General features: G+C 49.5%; 1 protein-coding gene across 1 annotated transcript in view; it reads right to left on the bottom strand.

Annotated features, from left to right (window-relative positions):
- PTPRN (protein tyrosine phosphatase receptor type N) overlaps positions 1–17,416 on the bottom strand; it is a 279,044-nt gene that overhangs the window by 153,033 nt on the left and 108,595 nt on the right. Inside the window, exons 13-14 of the mRNA XM_029604982.1 lie at positions 11,499–11,881; positions 10,660–10,746 (exon numbers count right to left, since the gene is read on the bottom strand). Of these exons, the coding sequence (XP_029460842.1) occupies positions 10,660–10,746; positions 11,499–11,881 (470 nt within the window). The remainder of the gene's footprint in view (positions 1–10,659; positions 10,747–11,498; positions 11,882–17,416) is intronic.

The following is a 17,416-nucleotide window of genomic DNA, read 5'->3' on the forward strand; positions in this document are numbered from 1 at the left end:
ATCAGCAATATCTCACACAACATGGACCAAGCAGTGAGGCCAAACCAGAACCCACTCCTGCCTCGTCTGCAGGGGAATCCACATCAGCAATATCTCACACAACATGGACCAAGCAGTGAGGCCAAACCAGAACCCACTCCTGCCTCATCTCCAGGGGAATCCACATCAGCAATATCTCACACAACATGGACCAAGCAGTGAGGCCAAACCAGAACCCACTCCTGCCTCGTCTGCAGGGGAATCCACATCAGCAATATCTCACACAACATGGACCAAGCAGTGAGGCCAAACCAGAACCCACTCCTGCCTCATCTCCAGGGGAATCCACATCAGCAATATCTCACACAACATGGACCAAGCAGTGAGGCCAAACCAGAACCCACTCCTGCCTCATCTGCAGGGGAATCCACATCAGCAATATCTCACACAACATGGACCAAGCAGTGAGGCCAAACCAGAACCCACTCCTGCCTCATCTCCAGGGGAATCCACATCAGCAATATCTCACACAACATGGACCAAGCAGTGAGGCCAAACCAGAACTCACTCCTGCCTCGTCTGCAGGGGAATCCACATCAGCAATATCTCACACAACATGGACCAAGCAGTGAGGCCAAACCAGAACCCACTCCTGGCTCATCTTCAGGGGAATCCACATCAGCAATATCTCACACAACATGGACCAAGCAGTGAGGCCAAACCAGAACTCACTCCTGCCTCATCTGCAGGGGAATCCACATCAGCAATATCTCACACAACATGGACCAAGCAGTGAGGCCAAACCAGAACCCACTCCTGCCTCATCTCCAGGGGAATCCACATCAGCAATATCTCACACAACATGGACCAAGCAGTGAGGCCAAACCAGAACCTACTCCTGCCTCGTCTGCAGGTGAATCCACATCAGCAATATCTCACACAACATGGACCAAGCAGTGAGGCCAAACCAGAACCCACTCCTGCCTCATCTGCAGGGGAATCCACATCAGCAATATCTCACACAACATGGACCAAGCAGTGAGGCCAAACCAGAACCCACTCCTGCCTCGTCTGCAGGGGAATCCACATCAGCAATATCTCACACAACATGGACCAAGCAGTGAGGCCAAACCAGAACCCACTCCTGCCTCATCTGCAGGGGAATCCACATCAGCAATATCTCACACAACATGGACCAAGCAGTGAGGCCAAACCAGAACCCACTCCTGCCTCGTCTGCAGGGGAATCCACATTAGCAATATCTCACACAACATGGACCAAGCAGTGAGGCCAAACCAGAACCCTTCAGCCTGACGCCGCATGAAGAGCAGGGTTCCTGGGCACATGGAACTGGACCTCATTACTTCAAGAATGAGGACTCATATCAGGACTAAGGGAATGAGAGCTATAATACTATGGGAGGGAAGGGAGGGAATCACAGAATCTTCTTATTCTTTGGTATTCACAAGTTAGTAATACTAGACTCGTTGCACGTTAATGCTAAATTCTGGAGTAATGGTATTGGTATTCACTCAGAATCGGTCAACACAATTACTTTACCGGAAATTTTGGTTCGGGATGGCCAGGCTGGGGGCCACCCGACTCACCTATCTCAATGATCTCTATCAAATCCACTTGACATATTTTTCCTATGAATAAATTAGTTTCTTGGAACATAAATGGACTGGGATCTTAAGCGGAAAAAAAGTTCTATCTCATCTTAAAAGATTGCAAACAGACATAGCTTGCTTACAGGAAACGCATTTGTCGGCCACTGAAAGTCAGAAATTACAAAGAGAGTAGGTAGGTACATGCGTATATGCTGAAGCATCCCACAGAAAGGCAGGAGTTGCTGTTCTTATCAACAAAACTATGAATTTTCTGGTACACACGAGTGTGGCAGATCCAGGCAGTAGATATATATTGGTGGTTGGAGAATGGTATGACACTCCAGTCACCATTTGTAATGTCTATGCATCAAATGCATATAATCATCCTTTTTTTGTGAATCTCGTTAATATACTTAATATACATCAACAAGGAAACCTCCTACTAGTAGGCAACTTTAATTGCATTCACGATATAAATTTGGATAAGCACCCTACTCCACTACAAAAACATACAGATCAAGGGCGGAAATCGATAAGAGGGATAGGCTTCCTATGCCAAAACCTTCATATTACTTACGCTTGGAGACTACTACACCCTGACGAGCGTGATTACACTCATGTTTCGCGCTCCCATTTACCATTGTCATGCATCGATTACATATTAGTCTCAAAAGAGTTTCTCTCACATGTTCAAAAGACAGAGATACAAACTTTGGCCATTTCTGATCATTCTCCGATCTCAGCCAGCATAATCCATTGAGTAGTCTCTTCGGCCTGACACTACTTGTCCTCGTATTTGGCGATTCCCAGCACACCTTAAGGATGACATGATTCCAAAACTTTTTGAGGGATAAATGGCACGACTTTCTCACTAACAATCAACAACATACTAGCGAACCCCAACTGTTCTGGGAAACTGGCAAAGTGGTGTTAAGAGGAGAAATCATTGCTTATGTCCAGTATAGAACTAAATCCCTAAATCAAGATATCTTACAATTAGAGAATGAATTAAAATTAGCCAAGCTTGAGCTGAACCAACACCCATCAGAGAATAACAGAACCATATTACACAATATACTGGGGCGTTTAAACATGTTACTCCACTTTAGAGCTCAATATGCCCTTAGAAGAAGTGAGATACAATTCTTTAAATTTGGAAATACTCCGGGAAAACTCATGGCCAACCTGGTTAGGTCTTCCCGACAGAAATCTCACATACTTCACATTAAAAAAGGCAATGGAGAAATATCCCCTAAGCAAACAGACAGGGGAGGCATTCTGATGCTTCTATGAGGCTTTATACTCAGATGATATAACAGACACGGGAGAGGCAGAGAACTCTTTCTTTCACAATCTTGATTTACCTAGGCTTACCAAGGCCCAAGCAGACTTTATCAATAGGCCAATACAGACCTTCGAAGTCCTCCAAGTGATCAATTCAGTAGAAACAGGGAAGTCGCTGGGTCCGGACGGCTTCTCCTATGACTTTTATAAAATTCTTAGTGCTCATATAGTGGCACCGCTGACAAATTTCTATGCTGATGGCCTTCAAAAACAGAGATTCCCTGAAAGTTTTAATCTTGCCCACATCACAGTGTTGCCTAAAAAGGCAAAGATCCCTTACTACCAGCCTCTTACAGGCCCATCTCCTTATTAAACTGTGATGTAAAATTGCTAGCGAAAATTTTAGCAGACCGCTTAAAAATTGTCTTGCCTACGCTCATATCCCATCATCAAGTGGGGTTTGTTAAAGGACGGAAAGTGAAAACGAATATAGTTAAATTATTAACAGCTTTTACGATTTCCAAGCCCAGAATATTTATTTATTTATTTTAAGTTTTTCTATACCGGCATTCACGATGAATATCGCATCATGCCGGTTTACAATTAACAAGAGGTGAAAGGAACAAAGTAATAATAAAATAAAAATAAATAATAATAATAATAAACATTAACCCGTGCTGACAAAAGGTTGCAGTTACAATAAAACAAGGGAATTACACAACTTGGAGCAGTGAAAAGGAGCTAGGAATTAAACATAGAGAACAAATTTGCCAATTAATGGTGTGAACTAAGTTTTAATCTTGGCAGAAGATTGAAGAATCCACGATTCGAAACGAGGCCTTGTCAAAAAATCATGTGTCGGCGCTGTTGAGAATTGTTCTGGTGCTTGTTGAAAAACAGGAGGTTGAATGAAGCCCCACTGTGAGAAAAAAACCTTCCAAAAAAAGTTCTCTAAATATAGATAAGTAACGGGAAGTTTCCCAGTTGAAAAATTGCAAAGAAATCGTGTGTCGGCGTTATTGAGAACTACTTTGGATGAAAAATTGAAAAAATCATGTGTCGGCGCTGTTGAGAATTGTTCTGGTGCTTGTTGAAAAACAGGAGGTTGAATGAAGCCCCACTGTGAGAAAAAAACCTTCCAAAAAAAGTTCTCTAAATATAGATAAGTGACGGGAAGTTTCCCAGTTGAAAAATTGCAAAGAAATCGTGTGTCGGCGTTATTGAGAACTACTTTGGACTTGTTGAAAAACAGGAATTTTGAAAATGAACCCAATTGTGGGTGTAAAAATCTTGGGATATGGACATGGAGTTTAATAGTTTATGAGGAAAAGTTTTGAAATATTTTATTAAATTCATCACGTTAAAAATAGAAAAAACATTCACGGGTTGGAGGAGGTTGGTTCGTGATTAAAAATATCAGACATTGCGGGATGCAATGAACATGAAATTATATTAAACCTTCCTCTTCTTCCCCTAAAAATTTTTTCATCTTGGTGGTGGATAAATAAGTGTGTTTGACAGTGGTCTTGAAATAATGAGAGATTTCTTCTCCTGATTGTTAATGTTATAAAAATTCATGGAATATTGACCTGAGGTGATATCGGGTTTAGTGTATTCAATAGATTTATATCCCTCAAAAAGCAGTTTTGTGCGTAGTGTATTTTTGGTGAACTAAGTTACAGCATTTGCAACGTTAATGAATTGCCCTGTTGATGTGGTTATTAATTACCATGTTAAGAAAAGTCTAAGCATTAGTTAATGGTGAATTAAAGGTTCAGTTGGTGTCTGGAAAGGCTTTCATAAATAACCACGTTTTGAGTCGTTTCCTAAATGTAGGAAGGCAGGGTTCCTGTCGCAAATCTGGTGGGATGGAGTTCCATAGTGTCGGTCCTGCCGTGGAGAAAGCCGTCTTTGGCGGTTATGTGCCGAGTGGATTTGGAGTGTGGTACTTGTAGGGATTCTCTGTAGGACTCTCTGATGGGTCTGGAGGAAGTATATTTTTTGAATGGAATTTGAAGGTTAAGCAGAGAGTATTGATGGATGGCTTTGTAAATAGTAGTTATGGACTTATATATGATTCTGTAGTGAATTGGCAGCCAATGTAGGTCTTTGAGGATTGGAGATATGTGGTCTCTTCTCCGAGTGTTTGTTAATATTCTCGCTGCCGTGTTTTGAACCATCTGAAAGGGTTTAGTGTGAGCCTTAGCTGTGGGCTTTGACTCCAAAAAAGCATTTGATCGCGTCTCGTGGAATTATTTATTCTCAGTTTTAAATAGATTTGGGTTTTGCAACAAATTCTTACAATATATTTTACTATTATATGACCACCCAGTATCGCGCATCCTAACGGATTTATATCCGAAGATGTTCATATACAACGGGGAGTCAGACAGGGATGCCCCTTATCGCCCCCTACTATATATTCTTTCTATAGACCCCTTATTACGATGTATAGCAGCTTCCCCAAACATTAAAGGTTTTGGGGGGCCCACGTCATGTCTTTACTATAGCAGCGTTTGCAGATGACATATTAGTCTTTCTCACAGACCCACATAAATCTTTACCAGCAGTTCTTCATTTGCAGCATCAATTTGGGAAATTCGCGGGACTAAAAATAAATCAGGACAAATCAGAAGCAGTAGATGTGACAGGCAGGGTTTGAACAAAATGGAAAGGACAATTCCCTTTGCGATGGGTAACAAAAGAGCTCAAATACTTAGGGATCAGCATACCAGTACAAATTCAAGACATGTACAAAGCTAATGTGCAACCCTTGTTACATCATACCACAAAGGTTCTAACGCGTTGGCGCTCCCTACCGCTATTGTTAATTGGTAGAGTGCAACTATTCAAAATGATGTTGTTATCTAAATGGTTATATATACTACAGATGACTCTTATATGGGTGACCCAAAGAGATTATAAAACTTTACATAGAGCTCTGAGACTTTACCTGTGGCAAGGAAAAAGGGCGAGAATGCCACTGTCTGTATTGATGAGACCAATGGAAGAGGGGGATTGGGCCTTCCCAATTTACCAATTTGTAATTTGGTATGCTGCTTATGATTTGTGAGGGATTGGCTATTGACACAAACGCATTTTACCCCATACCAGAGCCTTCTGGAGTGGTGGGGTATACCATCACTCAACTATCTATGCCAAATTGACACACCTTCAGTTCCGATTCCGAATCATCTGAGACAACACTTATTATTCAGATCACGTAGACTTAGCATGGTTACAACTCTGTACCCTTTGTCATCATCCTCATCGTCTATTGTCCTTAATCACGATAGCACGGCATCCTATATTTTCTCCGGGCCTTGACGCGAATATTTTCAGGAAATGGCAACAACACGGCCTAATTTATGTATATCAGCTATTTAATCCATTATCGGACAAACCTTTCACTTTTCTTGAATTACAACAACAATTTAAACTTTTACCGTCAGAATTATATGCATTTATCCAAGTGCAACACTTTATTGGAAGTAAATTAGTACAATTGCAGGATAATATTTCCACTAAACGGATTAGAGAAATCATACAGGAGGGAAAGGTTAAGTGTCCTTCCATCTCTGCATTAGTAAAGGCGTTATTGACCAACACAAAGTCGCAGTGTCTTGAAACCCTGTATTTAAAATGGAAAGAATGGCCACTCTTTAATCTATCATGTGAGGAATTTGGGAAACTCTTCACAGTTGTCCCAAACCTTTCGGACAATATCTTACTGAAAGAATCCCATTATAAATTTCTTTGGCAATTATATATTCCACCATTACGAGCATTCCAGATACGAATAGCCACATCTAAGTTATGTCTGAAATGCAAAACGGACGAGGGGAGCCTTTATCACTGTTTTTGGGAGTGCCTGATTATACAGCAATTTTGGGGCAGAATTCAGATACAATGTGAACATCTCTTAAACACCAAATTGTTAAACCATCCTAATTTATGGCTCTTTGGCACTAGCTTTGATTTGGGGCTAAATACCTCTTCACCTACTGCGTTATTTCTTATTAAAGCGGGGATGATAGGCCGAAGAGTCATCCTTGCTAAATGGTTATTAGATCAAAAGCCGGAGTATGAACAGTGGTTTCAAAAAATGATAAATTTATACTCAGTAGAGTATGTAACAGCGCGGAATGCATCCCCCAAAAAATATGCATTGCATCAGAAAGTCTGGGCTGCTTTCGCCAAATATATACCTCCTACCATAAATGGTTAACTGAGTGAGAATATCCATATATACCTGTTTCCAGTTTCAAAAGATCGATATTATGAGTACTGCATACTATCTAGATGTATATAGATATACTATTTGCCTTTGATATATTCTTTCTTCTTTTGTTCCTCTATCACTGCCTCAATAAAGGCTAGGATACCTGTTAATTGAGGTGGGGAAATACTCCAACTTTGCAGTGATGGGCACATTATCTTCGCCTTAGAACCATCACCTGATAGGATAAGAAGAGGAGGGGAAGATGGGAGGATCACAAGATCCCTCTGGATTTATGAATATCAATAACAGGGTTGACTAGATCATTTTTTCTCTTATACTCATTATTATTACTATCAGCAATAGTCCAGGGGCTTCTGAACTGGGGTTCTAAAACCAGTTGCACCTTTACTTTAATCTCTGAAGCGCGCAGTTCAACTATCCTGTATTTCGGCTCCCTCTATAACAAAGATGATATATGATATGATATGATCTGTTTTGTATTCTGAACTTTGCTACACAGAGGCTCACCGTGCTTATCTTGTTCAATGTTAATTGGTTCTTTCTTTTGTATGGAAATTTTATTCTTGAAAATTCAATAAACATAATTTACAAAAAAAAAAAAAAAAAGGTCTCCAAGGTTCAACCTCCTTTAAAACTGTCTTCCGGGGCGTCCCATTCCAGGTCAATCAACTCCTGGATGACTTCCACCATCGGGAAATAGCACGAGGATTTCCGTAGAGACACCAGGATGGGATTCTTTTTTGGTTCCGTCATAGGGTCCGTGCCAGGAACTCCCAGAGTCTTCAGGGTCTGGGAGACCAGAGCCGGTAATTCATCTCTGTGGAAAAATCGAAGCATGGTCCGGAACGGCTCCAGGCCTGCAGGGAGTTCCCCATCCTCCAATGAATCCGCATCCTCTTTCTTCGTGGTGTCTGGGTGCCTGTCAGGGATACCCTTGGTGAGGTGAGGCACGTCCCGAGGCCTGCTGATAGGGCTGGGAGGGCGAGGCCTTCCCAGCTGGGGCTCAGACCGGGCAGCGGCAGCTTGAACGAATTCCAACCAAGAGAAGGCCTCCGGTTCCATATTTAGCCCAGGAGAAACGGGTGGGAGTCGCTGATCTGCTTTCTCCTGGGGAGGATGCCGCCCTGGGATTGCTCAGATCCGGGGTGCTGCCAGATAAGGTCGTGGCTGACCCATCCTCCGGCTGGGAGGTGCCGGACTCGGCAAAGTTCTAAGAGTCCAGCCCTCCCTGGGCTTCCTCACAGTGCCGACACAGGAAGGACTCCGGGTCAGACTGCGTAGCCCTAATACGGCAGCAGCACAAAGGGAGCGTCGCTTGGGCTTCTATGCTGCCGGAGCCATTATACTCCGTGGCTTGTCAGTTCAGTCGGATATTGCCTCTCAAGCGCGCACAGACCCGCCTTGGCGCGTGTAAATCGGAGCGGCCGGTTGTGCGTGCAGTTATGCGCGTGGTTGTGTGCATGGTTACGCGCACAGGAGTACGAGCATCAGGCACACAGGGCCCGGCTCGCACTGTGCATATGAACAGAAAAGGTGGGAAAATGGCGCCGCAACAAACCACGCACAAGATGGCGCCGCCACGTGGAGAGCTCACCGAGCCTGAAGCGTAGACTAGCCCATCGGGGAGCCGCTCAACCCGCTCAGCACGCCGAGCAAGGAGACAGGGGAAAGAAAGACTTACTGAAGCCCTTCCATGTCTCTGGTAGGAGGAGTTCTTCTCTACTTACCTGGGCTCAGCGATTGCCGGCTGAGTACAGAGACAGTCTCTGGCTACAGGGGGGGAGAGGGCTCTGGCCGTCACCGCTGCGCTCGGTTTTCTGCACACTCTGCCTTTCAGCTGCTTCAGCAGCAAAGTCCACGTCGGGAACCGACTACCGAGCCAAGGCACACGTCTGAGGGATCTCGGAAATCACCTCAGGAATTCTCAACTGCGGGAGGGACCCTTAGGTATCACCGCAGGAGAGCGGGACTCAATCTTCTCCAATTGAAGGTACAAATTTAAAGGCAAACTTTTTCTTCTAAGGAGCACCGTGTTCCCGATAGGGAAAAATACAATCCACATCTGCTAGGAGACGGAGAGATGAGGAAAGGCTGAAGAGGTTAGGGCTGTTCAGCTTGGAGAAGAGACGACTGAGGGGGGATATGATAGAGGTCTTTAAGATCATGAGAGGTCTAGAACGAGTAGATGTGACTCGGTTATTTACACTTTCAAATAATAGAAGGACTAGGGGGCACTCCATGAAGTTAGTAAGTAGCACATTTAAGACTAATCAGAGAAAATTCTTTTTCACTCAACGCACAATAAAGCTCTGGAATTTGTTGCCAGAGGATGTGGTTAGTGCAGTTAGTGTAGCTGGGTTCAAAAAAGGTTTGGATAAGTTCTTGGAGGAGAAGTCCATTAACTGCTATTAATCAAGTTTACTTAGGGAATAGTCACTGCTATTAATTGCATCAGTAGCATGGGATCTTCTTAGTTTTTGGGTAATTGCCAGGTTCTTGTGGCCTGGATTGGCCTCTGTTGGAAACAGGATGCTGGGCTTGATGGACCCTTGGTCTGACCCAGCATGGCATGTTCTTATGTTCTTATGGATGGCTGAGGTCACTGCAGGGGTGTATCTAGGGTGACGTCAGCTTTGAAACCTGACTCCATCTCCATCTGCTAGCAGGGGAGCACAGCCCATTGGTCCTGAGTCCATCTGGCTACACGCTAGGAAAGCTGGATTTTTCAACTTAAAACTCTGGAGCTCAATGGACTTAATTCAACTATAGAATGGAATTCTTTTTATTAAAGTTAAGCACTGCTGTTTCAGAAGCCGTTCGATGACAAGAAACAATTATTGAAATTAGAACACCACTGGATTTTTCGACTTAAAACTCTGGAGCCCAGTGGACTCAATTCAACTATAGCGGCCCCGATGTCAGGATCTGGTCTCCGAGTCGGATTATGGTGTTGGGGCCTGGGCTCTGGCCTAGGTATTGGGATACAGTCTTCACCAGATACCCGATGGATTACATTTTCAGGGTTAGCACTCGGGACTAGGCCATGGCCTCTGCTTCGGGCCCGGGCCTAGACCTAGATCTGACGCTTTAGTTTAAAACGAATGGAGTGAATACATTTTATTTTATTCGAGAGGCCCTCAATTTGATTCGGAGGCCCCAAATGGAACAAATCAGCCTTATTTATTGCAATTTGCACTTTAATAGTGACATAGTAATGATGGCAGAAAAAGACCAAAAAGGTCCATCCAGTCTGCCCAGCAAACTTCCCAAGGTAGTAACTGCTGCTCCGTGCAGGTTACCCCCATGTTTCTCTTAAACGAATGCACATCCCTAACTTCTACTGCTATTCCAGTACTGATCCCTCTCTGCCAATTACCTTACGCCGGCCCTGCAGCACCCCCTGCTATGCCAGTACTGAGACCCCTCCCACACATACTCACATAGCTCTGCCAATGCGGTGAGGCAATACTTGCTGGGGACAGGAAGGTAATGTGATGCAGTGAGATGCTTCCTGCTTGGAGAAAACCATTGTGCTGTGCGTACCTGATGTTAATGAAACTGGCAGTGGAAAGGTGGATTCGTTCAGCCAGGACCTCCAGTAGCTGCACACCAGATGCAAGGCTCAGAGGCCTAAAGGAAATAAAGTGAAATCAGGCAGCAGAATTGGTACAATATTACCCAAGAACTAGGGCTCCTCTACTGGGCCCACCACCCTCCCATAACTAGCTTGGCCTTTTCCTGTAGACCCAACCCTCAAACTCTAAGCTAGGCCTCCTTCCATGGGCCTTATCCCCACATCCCAAGCAGATCCTCCTCCAATGAACTTGGATCCCCTCCCTTCACAAGCTCAGCCTCCTCCCTTTAGATCTTCACCCCATGCACCTCATGGTCAGCCTGCTCCCCAAGACCAATATTCTCCCCACAACCCCCACACGTTCAGCTTCCTCCCCCAGACCCAGACACTACACCAAGGCTTCGCCTCCTTCCCATGGGCCTGACTCCCCTTCCCCAACATGTATGGCCTCCTCCCCTAGCCTTGACTCTTGCATCTCAAGCTAGATCTTCTCTTTTGGGCCTTCTCCTACAACAAGCTTGGTCTCCTCCCCTACATGAGCTTCTCAGCCTGCTCTCCTTGACTTGACCTCCTTCTGCCTCCACAAGCTTGGCCTCTTCCCCTAGTCCCAACTCTCACACCCTAAGGTAGGCTCTCCTCCTCTAGGCCCAGCTCTCAAACCCCAAGCCCACCCACTTCCCTTGGATCTGAGCTCTTTAACCCAACGTCAGCCTCCTCCCCTAGCCAGGCCACAGCACCTCATGGACTCTCTTGACCTTACCCCCTCTCTCCCACCTTTCTGTCTTGTAAGCCAGTTTAAGGTACTCACTTGTCGCCTGTGATTATGTATCCGTATTCCTCTGCAGAGTGCAAAGCACCTGGCTTCATGCTGAGCTCCCTGCTCTCGGAGTAATGCTTCTTCTCCAGGAGGTCAGGCATGGCTGTGGCAGTTTCCTTTCGTGGCACCTGGGGGCTGGTGACTCGGCCCCACGTCTCTGCAGTAGGAGGAGCATTTTGCAATGGGGAGTTCTGTTTAAAACTCCCTGATTTCATGCTTAGAACAGCTGCAGTGTCCAAAGCTGCCTGCCATGCTGGCATCTCCTGCCCCTCAGCAATCTGTGTGCCTTTGGTACCTCTCTCGCCCTCAGTGAGTGAATCATCGGACAGCAGATGCAACCTTTCTGCTCCTCGCTGCATCTCCCCCTCTGTAACCTGCCAGAATCAAGGGTGGAACAGATGTAAAAAATACACAACTGAGTCGCAGTGAGCCGCACAGCATCCTCAAAACCTCAGCACACACAGATAGCCTCCCCTACAGCAGTCCATGCTACTCCAATACTAAGACCACCTCCCCACCACACACACAGCTCTGCCAATGCACCTCCCTCCTGCCCTGCAGCACCCCCTGCTGTTCCAGCACTGAGACCCCCTCCCCTCACATACACACAGCTCTGCCAATGCACCTCCCTCCTGCCCTGCAGCACCCCCTGCTGTTCCAGCACTGAGACCCCCTCCCCTCACATACACACAGCTCTGACAATGCACCTCCCTCCTGCCCTGCAGCACCCCCTGCTGTTCCAGCACCGAGACCCCTCCCCTCACATACACACAGCTCTGCCAATGCACCTCCCTCCTGCCCTGCAGCATCCCCTGCTGTTCCAGCACTGAGACCCCTCCCCTCACATACACACAGCTCTGCCAATGCACCTCCCTCCTGCCCTGCAGCACCCCCTGCTGTTCCAGCACTGAGACCCCTCCCCTCACATACACACAGCTCTGACAATGCACCTCCCTCCTGCCCTGCAGCACCCCCTGCTGTTCCAGCACTGAGACCCCCTCCCCTCACATACACACAGCTCTGACAATGCACCTCCCTCCTGCCCTGCAGCACCCCCTGCTGTTCCAGCACTGAGACCCCCTCCCCTCACATACACACAGCTCTGACAATGCACCTCCCTCCTGCCCTGCAGCACCCCCTGCTGTTCCAGCACTGAGACCCCCTCCCCTCACATACACACAGCTCTGACAATGCACCTCCCTCCTGCCCTGCAGCACCCCCTGCTGTTCCAGCACCGAGACCCCTCCACTCACATACACACAGCTCTGCCAATGCACCTCCCTCCTGCCCTGAAGCATCCCCTGCTGTTCCAGTACTGAGACCCCTCCCCTCACATACACACAGCTCTGACAATGCACCTCCCTCCTGCCCTGCAGCACCCCCTGCTGTTCCAGCACTGAGACCTCTCCCCTCACATACACACAGCTCTGACAATGCACCTCCCTCCTGCCCTGCAGCACCCCCTGCTGTTCCAGCACTGAGACCTCTCCCCTCACATACACACAGCTCTGACAATGCACCTCCCTCCTGCCCTGCAGCACCCCCTGCTGTTCCAGCACTGAGACCTCTCCCCTCACATACACACAGCTCTGACAATGCACCTCCCTCCTGCCCTGCAGCACCCCCTGCTGTTCCAGTACTGAGACCCCTCCCCTCACATACACACAGCTCTGACAATGCATCTCCCTCCTGCCCTGCAGCACCCCCTGCTGTTCCAGCACTGAGACACCTCCCCTCACATACACACAGCTCTGACAATGCACCTCCCTCCTGCCCTGCAGCACCCCCTGCTGTTCCAGCACTGAGACCTCTCCCCTCACATACACACAGCTCTGACAATGCACCTCCCTCCTGCCCTGCAGCACCCCCTGCTGTTCCAGCACTGAGACCCCTCCCCTCACATACACACAGCTCTGACAATGCACCTCCCTCCTGCCCTGCAGCACGCCCTGCTGCTCCAGCACTGAGACCCCTCCCCTCACATACACACAGCTCTGCCAATGCACCTCCCTCCTGCCCTGCAGCACCCCATGCTGTTCCAGCACTGAGACCCCTCCCCTCACATACACACAGCTCTGACAATGCACCTCCCTCCTGCCCTGCAGCACCCCCTGCTGTTCCAGCACTGAGACCCCTCCCCTCACATACACACAGCTCTGACAATGCACCTCCCTCTTGCCCTGCAGCACCCCCTGCTATTCCAATACTGAGACCTCACACACAGCTCTGCCAATGCACCTCCCTCCTGCCCTGCAGCACCCCCTGCTGTTCCAGTACTGAGACACCTCCCCTCACATACACACAGCTCTGACAATGCACCTCCCTCCTGCCCTGCAGCACCCCCTGCTGTTCCAGTACTGAGACCCCTCCCCTCACATACACACAGCTCTGACAATGCACCTCCCTCCTGCCCTGCAGCACCCCCTGCTATTCCAGTACTGAGACCTCTCCCCTCACATACACACAGCTCTGACAATGCACCTCCCTCCTGCCCTGCAGCACCCCCTGCTGTTCCAGTACTGAGTCTTCTCCCCTCACATACACACAGCTCTGCCAATGCACCTCCCTCCTGCCCTGCAGCACCCCCTGCTGTTCCAGTACTGAGTCTTCTCCCCTCACATACACACAGCTCTGACAATGCACCTCCCTCCTGCCCTGCAGCACCCCCTGCTGTTCCAGCACTGAGACCCCTCCCCTCACATACACACAGCTCTGACAATGCACCTCCCTCCTGCCCTGCAGCACCCCCTGCTGTTCCAGCACTGAGACCTCTCCCCTCACATACACACAGCTCTGACAATGCACCTCCCTCCTGCCCTGCAGCACCCCCTGCTGTTCCAGTACTGAGACCCCTCCCCTCACATACACACAGCTCTGACAATGCACCTCCCTCCTGCCCTGCAGCACCCCCTGCTATTCCAGTACTGAGACCTCTCCCCTCACATACACACAGCTCTGCCAATGCACCTCACTCCTGCCCTGCAGCACCCCCTGCTGTTCCAGCACTGAGACCCCTCCCCTCACATACACACAGCTCTGCCAACGCACCTCCCTCCTGCCCTGCAGCACCCCCTGCTATTCCAGTACTGAGATCCCCAAACACACACAGCTTTGCCAGCACACCTCATGTTTTCCCTCAGCATGTGAAGCTTTAGCCCATACTTCAGGAAGCTCTCTGTACTCTAATGTGGCATTCAGAGCTGGGAATCACTTACTGGCTTTTCAGAACCGGTATGAACAGGTGGGCACCCTGGAGTGGAAGGATTTCACAGGACTCAGTGAGAACGGCGAATGTGCATTTTAAGACTGAGGACACACAGCCCTGCGAGGTGCGCACGAGGTTGCAGAGGTCCTGCACGGTGCTGGACGAGCCGTGCCCTGTGCTGGACTCAGACGGGTCCTGGACTGCAGGCTGGAAAGCCGAGGTGGGTCTCCCACTGGCTGATGGCCGCTTACAGCACCTGCCTAACAGCTTCATGAGTGGAAGGGAGAGAGGCTCCTGTTTGTACCCTGGACATATTAAAAAATGTTAGATGTGGCTCCACAGAGCATTTCAGCTCAAGCTGCTAATATGTAAAGTGTAGGAGATGTGAACAGACCGGCCACACCAGTGCTGGGTGCACCGAGCGAGTGAAATGCAACCTGTGCATGCACTGTCCTCAGGTATATCACAACTGCTCCCTCACACTGAATGACCCCCCAGGAGGAAGTCCCTGATGAGAGACAAGAAACTCAGCTGGGTCCCCAACCAGAGCAGGAACCTGCTGCAAGCCAGCTGCTCTGCCAAGTGCTGCAGGAGAGAGCAGAGGGTCATCCTGGGCAAGAAGCCGCTGTGAGCCAGCTGCTCTGCCAAGTGCTGCAGGAGAGAGCGGAGGGTCTGCCTGGGCAAGAAGCCGCTGTGAGCCAGCTGCTCTGCCAAGTGCTGCAGGAGAGAGCGGAGGGTCAGCCTGGGCAAGAAGCCGCTGTGAGCCAGCTGCTCTGCCAAGTGCTGCAGGAGAGAGCGGAGGGTCAGCCTGGGCAAGAAGCCGCTGTGAGCCAGCTGCTCTGCCAAGTGCTGCAGGAGAGAGCAGAGGGTCAGCCTGGGCAAGAAGCCGCTGTGAGCCAGCTGCTCTGCCAAGTGCTGCAGGAGAGAGCGGAGGGTCAGCCTGGGCAAGAAGCCGCTGTGAGCCAGCTGCTCTGCCAAGTGCTGCAGGAGAGAGCAGAGGGTCAGCCTGGGCAAGAAGCCGCTGTGAGCCAGCTGCTCTGCCAAGTGCTGCAGGAGAGAGCGGAGGGTCAGCCTGGGCAAGAAGCCGCTGTGAGCCAGCAAAGGCTGCCATGCCTGATACTTCCGAGCTGGAGATGAGAGTCCTGGGACCAGATGGGGATGTCTCAGAGGGGAAATGGCAGCCTCCCAGCGCACTGAGACTCCCAGGATATAAGAGAGCATGAAACGCTGAGAGTAGGACAGGAGGGAGCGCGGCGTCGGTCTGTGCAAGAAGCCGCTGTGAGCCAGCCTGCACTTCAGCCAGAACCGGCACCAGAACCACCTCTGGTCTCTCCTGAGATAAGAAGCTGCCTGCAGAGTGCAGAAGGGAACCAGAAGCTCTCCCTTCCTGCTTATGGCCGCGGCTCGTCAGGATGCACTCAGACGTGTGAACGTGTTTCTGTGTAACCAGGCTAAGGCAGAGACGAGGAAACCACCTGCAACCACAGACAGGGCAGGAAACAAAAGTCCTGGGTCCTGGGTCCTGGGTCGTGTGCCAGTCCTTAAAGGAAAGAGTGAAAGGCAAGCTCATCACCCAGCTACAGGACGCGGAGGGCAAGCTGCAGAGCTCGGCCCAGGCTATGGTAGGATGCGAGACTGAATAGTACCCGGGAGGATCCAGGCCTTCCCAGGAAGCATCCCCACACCCCGAGGGTCAGCACTGGAGTCCCAGCCCCTCGTGGCCTCGGTCACAGAGCAAGAGGTCACTGATGCCATCTCCAGCATGAACTGCGAGAGGTCTCCGGGGAGCGACGGGGCCGACCGCTGGATCTGGCCGAAGGAAGGGTCTCTCTCTGCCGGACTCCCTGCGGAAGTCACTTCTCATCCTGCTGCACGAGGGAGGGAAGAGAGGACGCTCGACCCGCTGGAGGACCATTTCCTTTGTTGAACAGGGACTACAAAATCCTGGCCAAGGTTCTGCGGAATCGCTTGTCCTGCCCAGTGCAGTCCTGCTGACAATCCGGCCATGGGCGGGCGCGACTGGCACCGGGGGAGAGGAGAGGGATTCCTTTCTGTTTGCTCAGCCTGTGACCCGGTCAGCCGGGGCTACCTCTTTCAGGCTCCGAGCCGCTATGGTATTCCTGGGAGCTTTGTTACACGGTTGCCCTGTCTCTATCACTCTGTGCATGGGGTCCCCAGCATCAGTGGGCGGCTGGGAGGGGGCTCTAAGATCCCAGGCGGGACTCGGGCTTTGCTCCGCATCTTCTCTACAGACCCCCCCTACAAAGGGCAGTCCAAAGGCACAGGGGCCATGCAAGGGACACCTGTGCCCCCAGGAGGGAAGACGACTGCAGGTAACGTTAAAGTGACCACATATGCAGGCGATGTCACCGAACGCCAGGCCTGAGAGCGCCCGGTGGGAGAGAAGTCTGAAAAGTGAACACTGCAAAGTCCAGTGACAGGCGATGTCACCGAACGCCAGGCCTGAGAGCGCCGGGTGAGAGAGAAGTCTGAAAAGTGAACACTGCAAAGTCCAGTGACAGGCGATGTCACCGAACGCCAGGCCTGAGAGCGCCGGGTGAGAGAGAAGTCTGAAAAGTGAACATTGCAAAGTCCAGTGACAGGTGATGTCACCGAACGCCAGGCCTGAGAGCGCCCGGTGGGAGAGAAGTCTGAAAAGTGAACACTGCAAAGTCCAGTGACAGGCGATGTCACCGAACGCCAG

This window comes from Rhinatrema bivittatum, chromosome 6 (assembly GCF_901001135.1).
Source record: "Rhinatrema bivittatum chromosome 6, aRhiBiv1.1, whole genome shotgun sequence".
In the NCBI taxonomy this organism is placed as follows: domain Eukaryota; kingdom Metazoa; phylum Chordata; class Amphibia; order Gymnophiona; family Rhinatrematidae; genus Rhinatrema; species Rhinatrema bivittatum.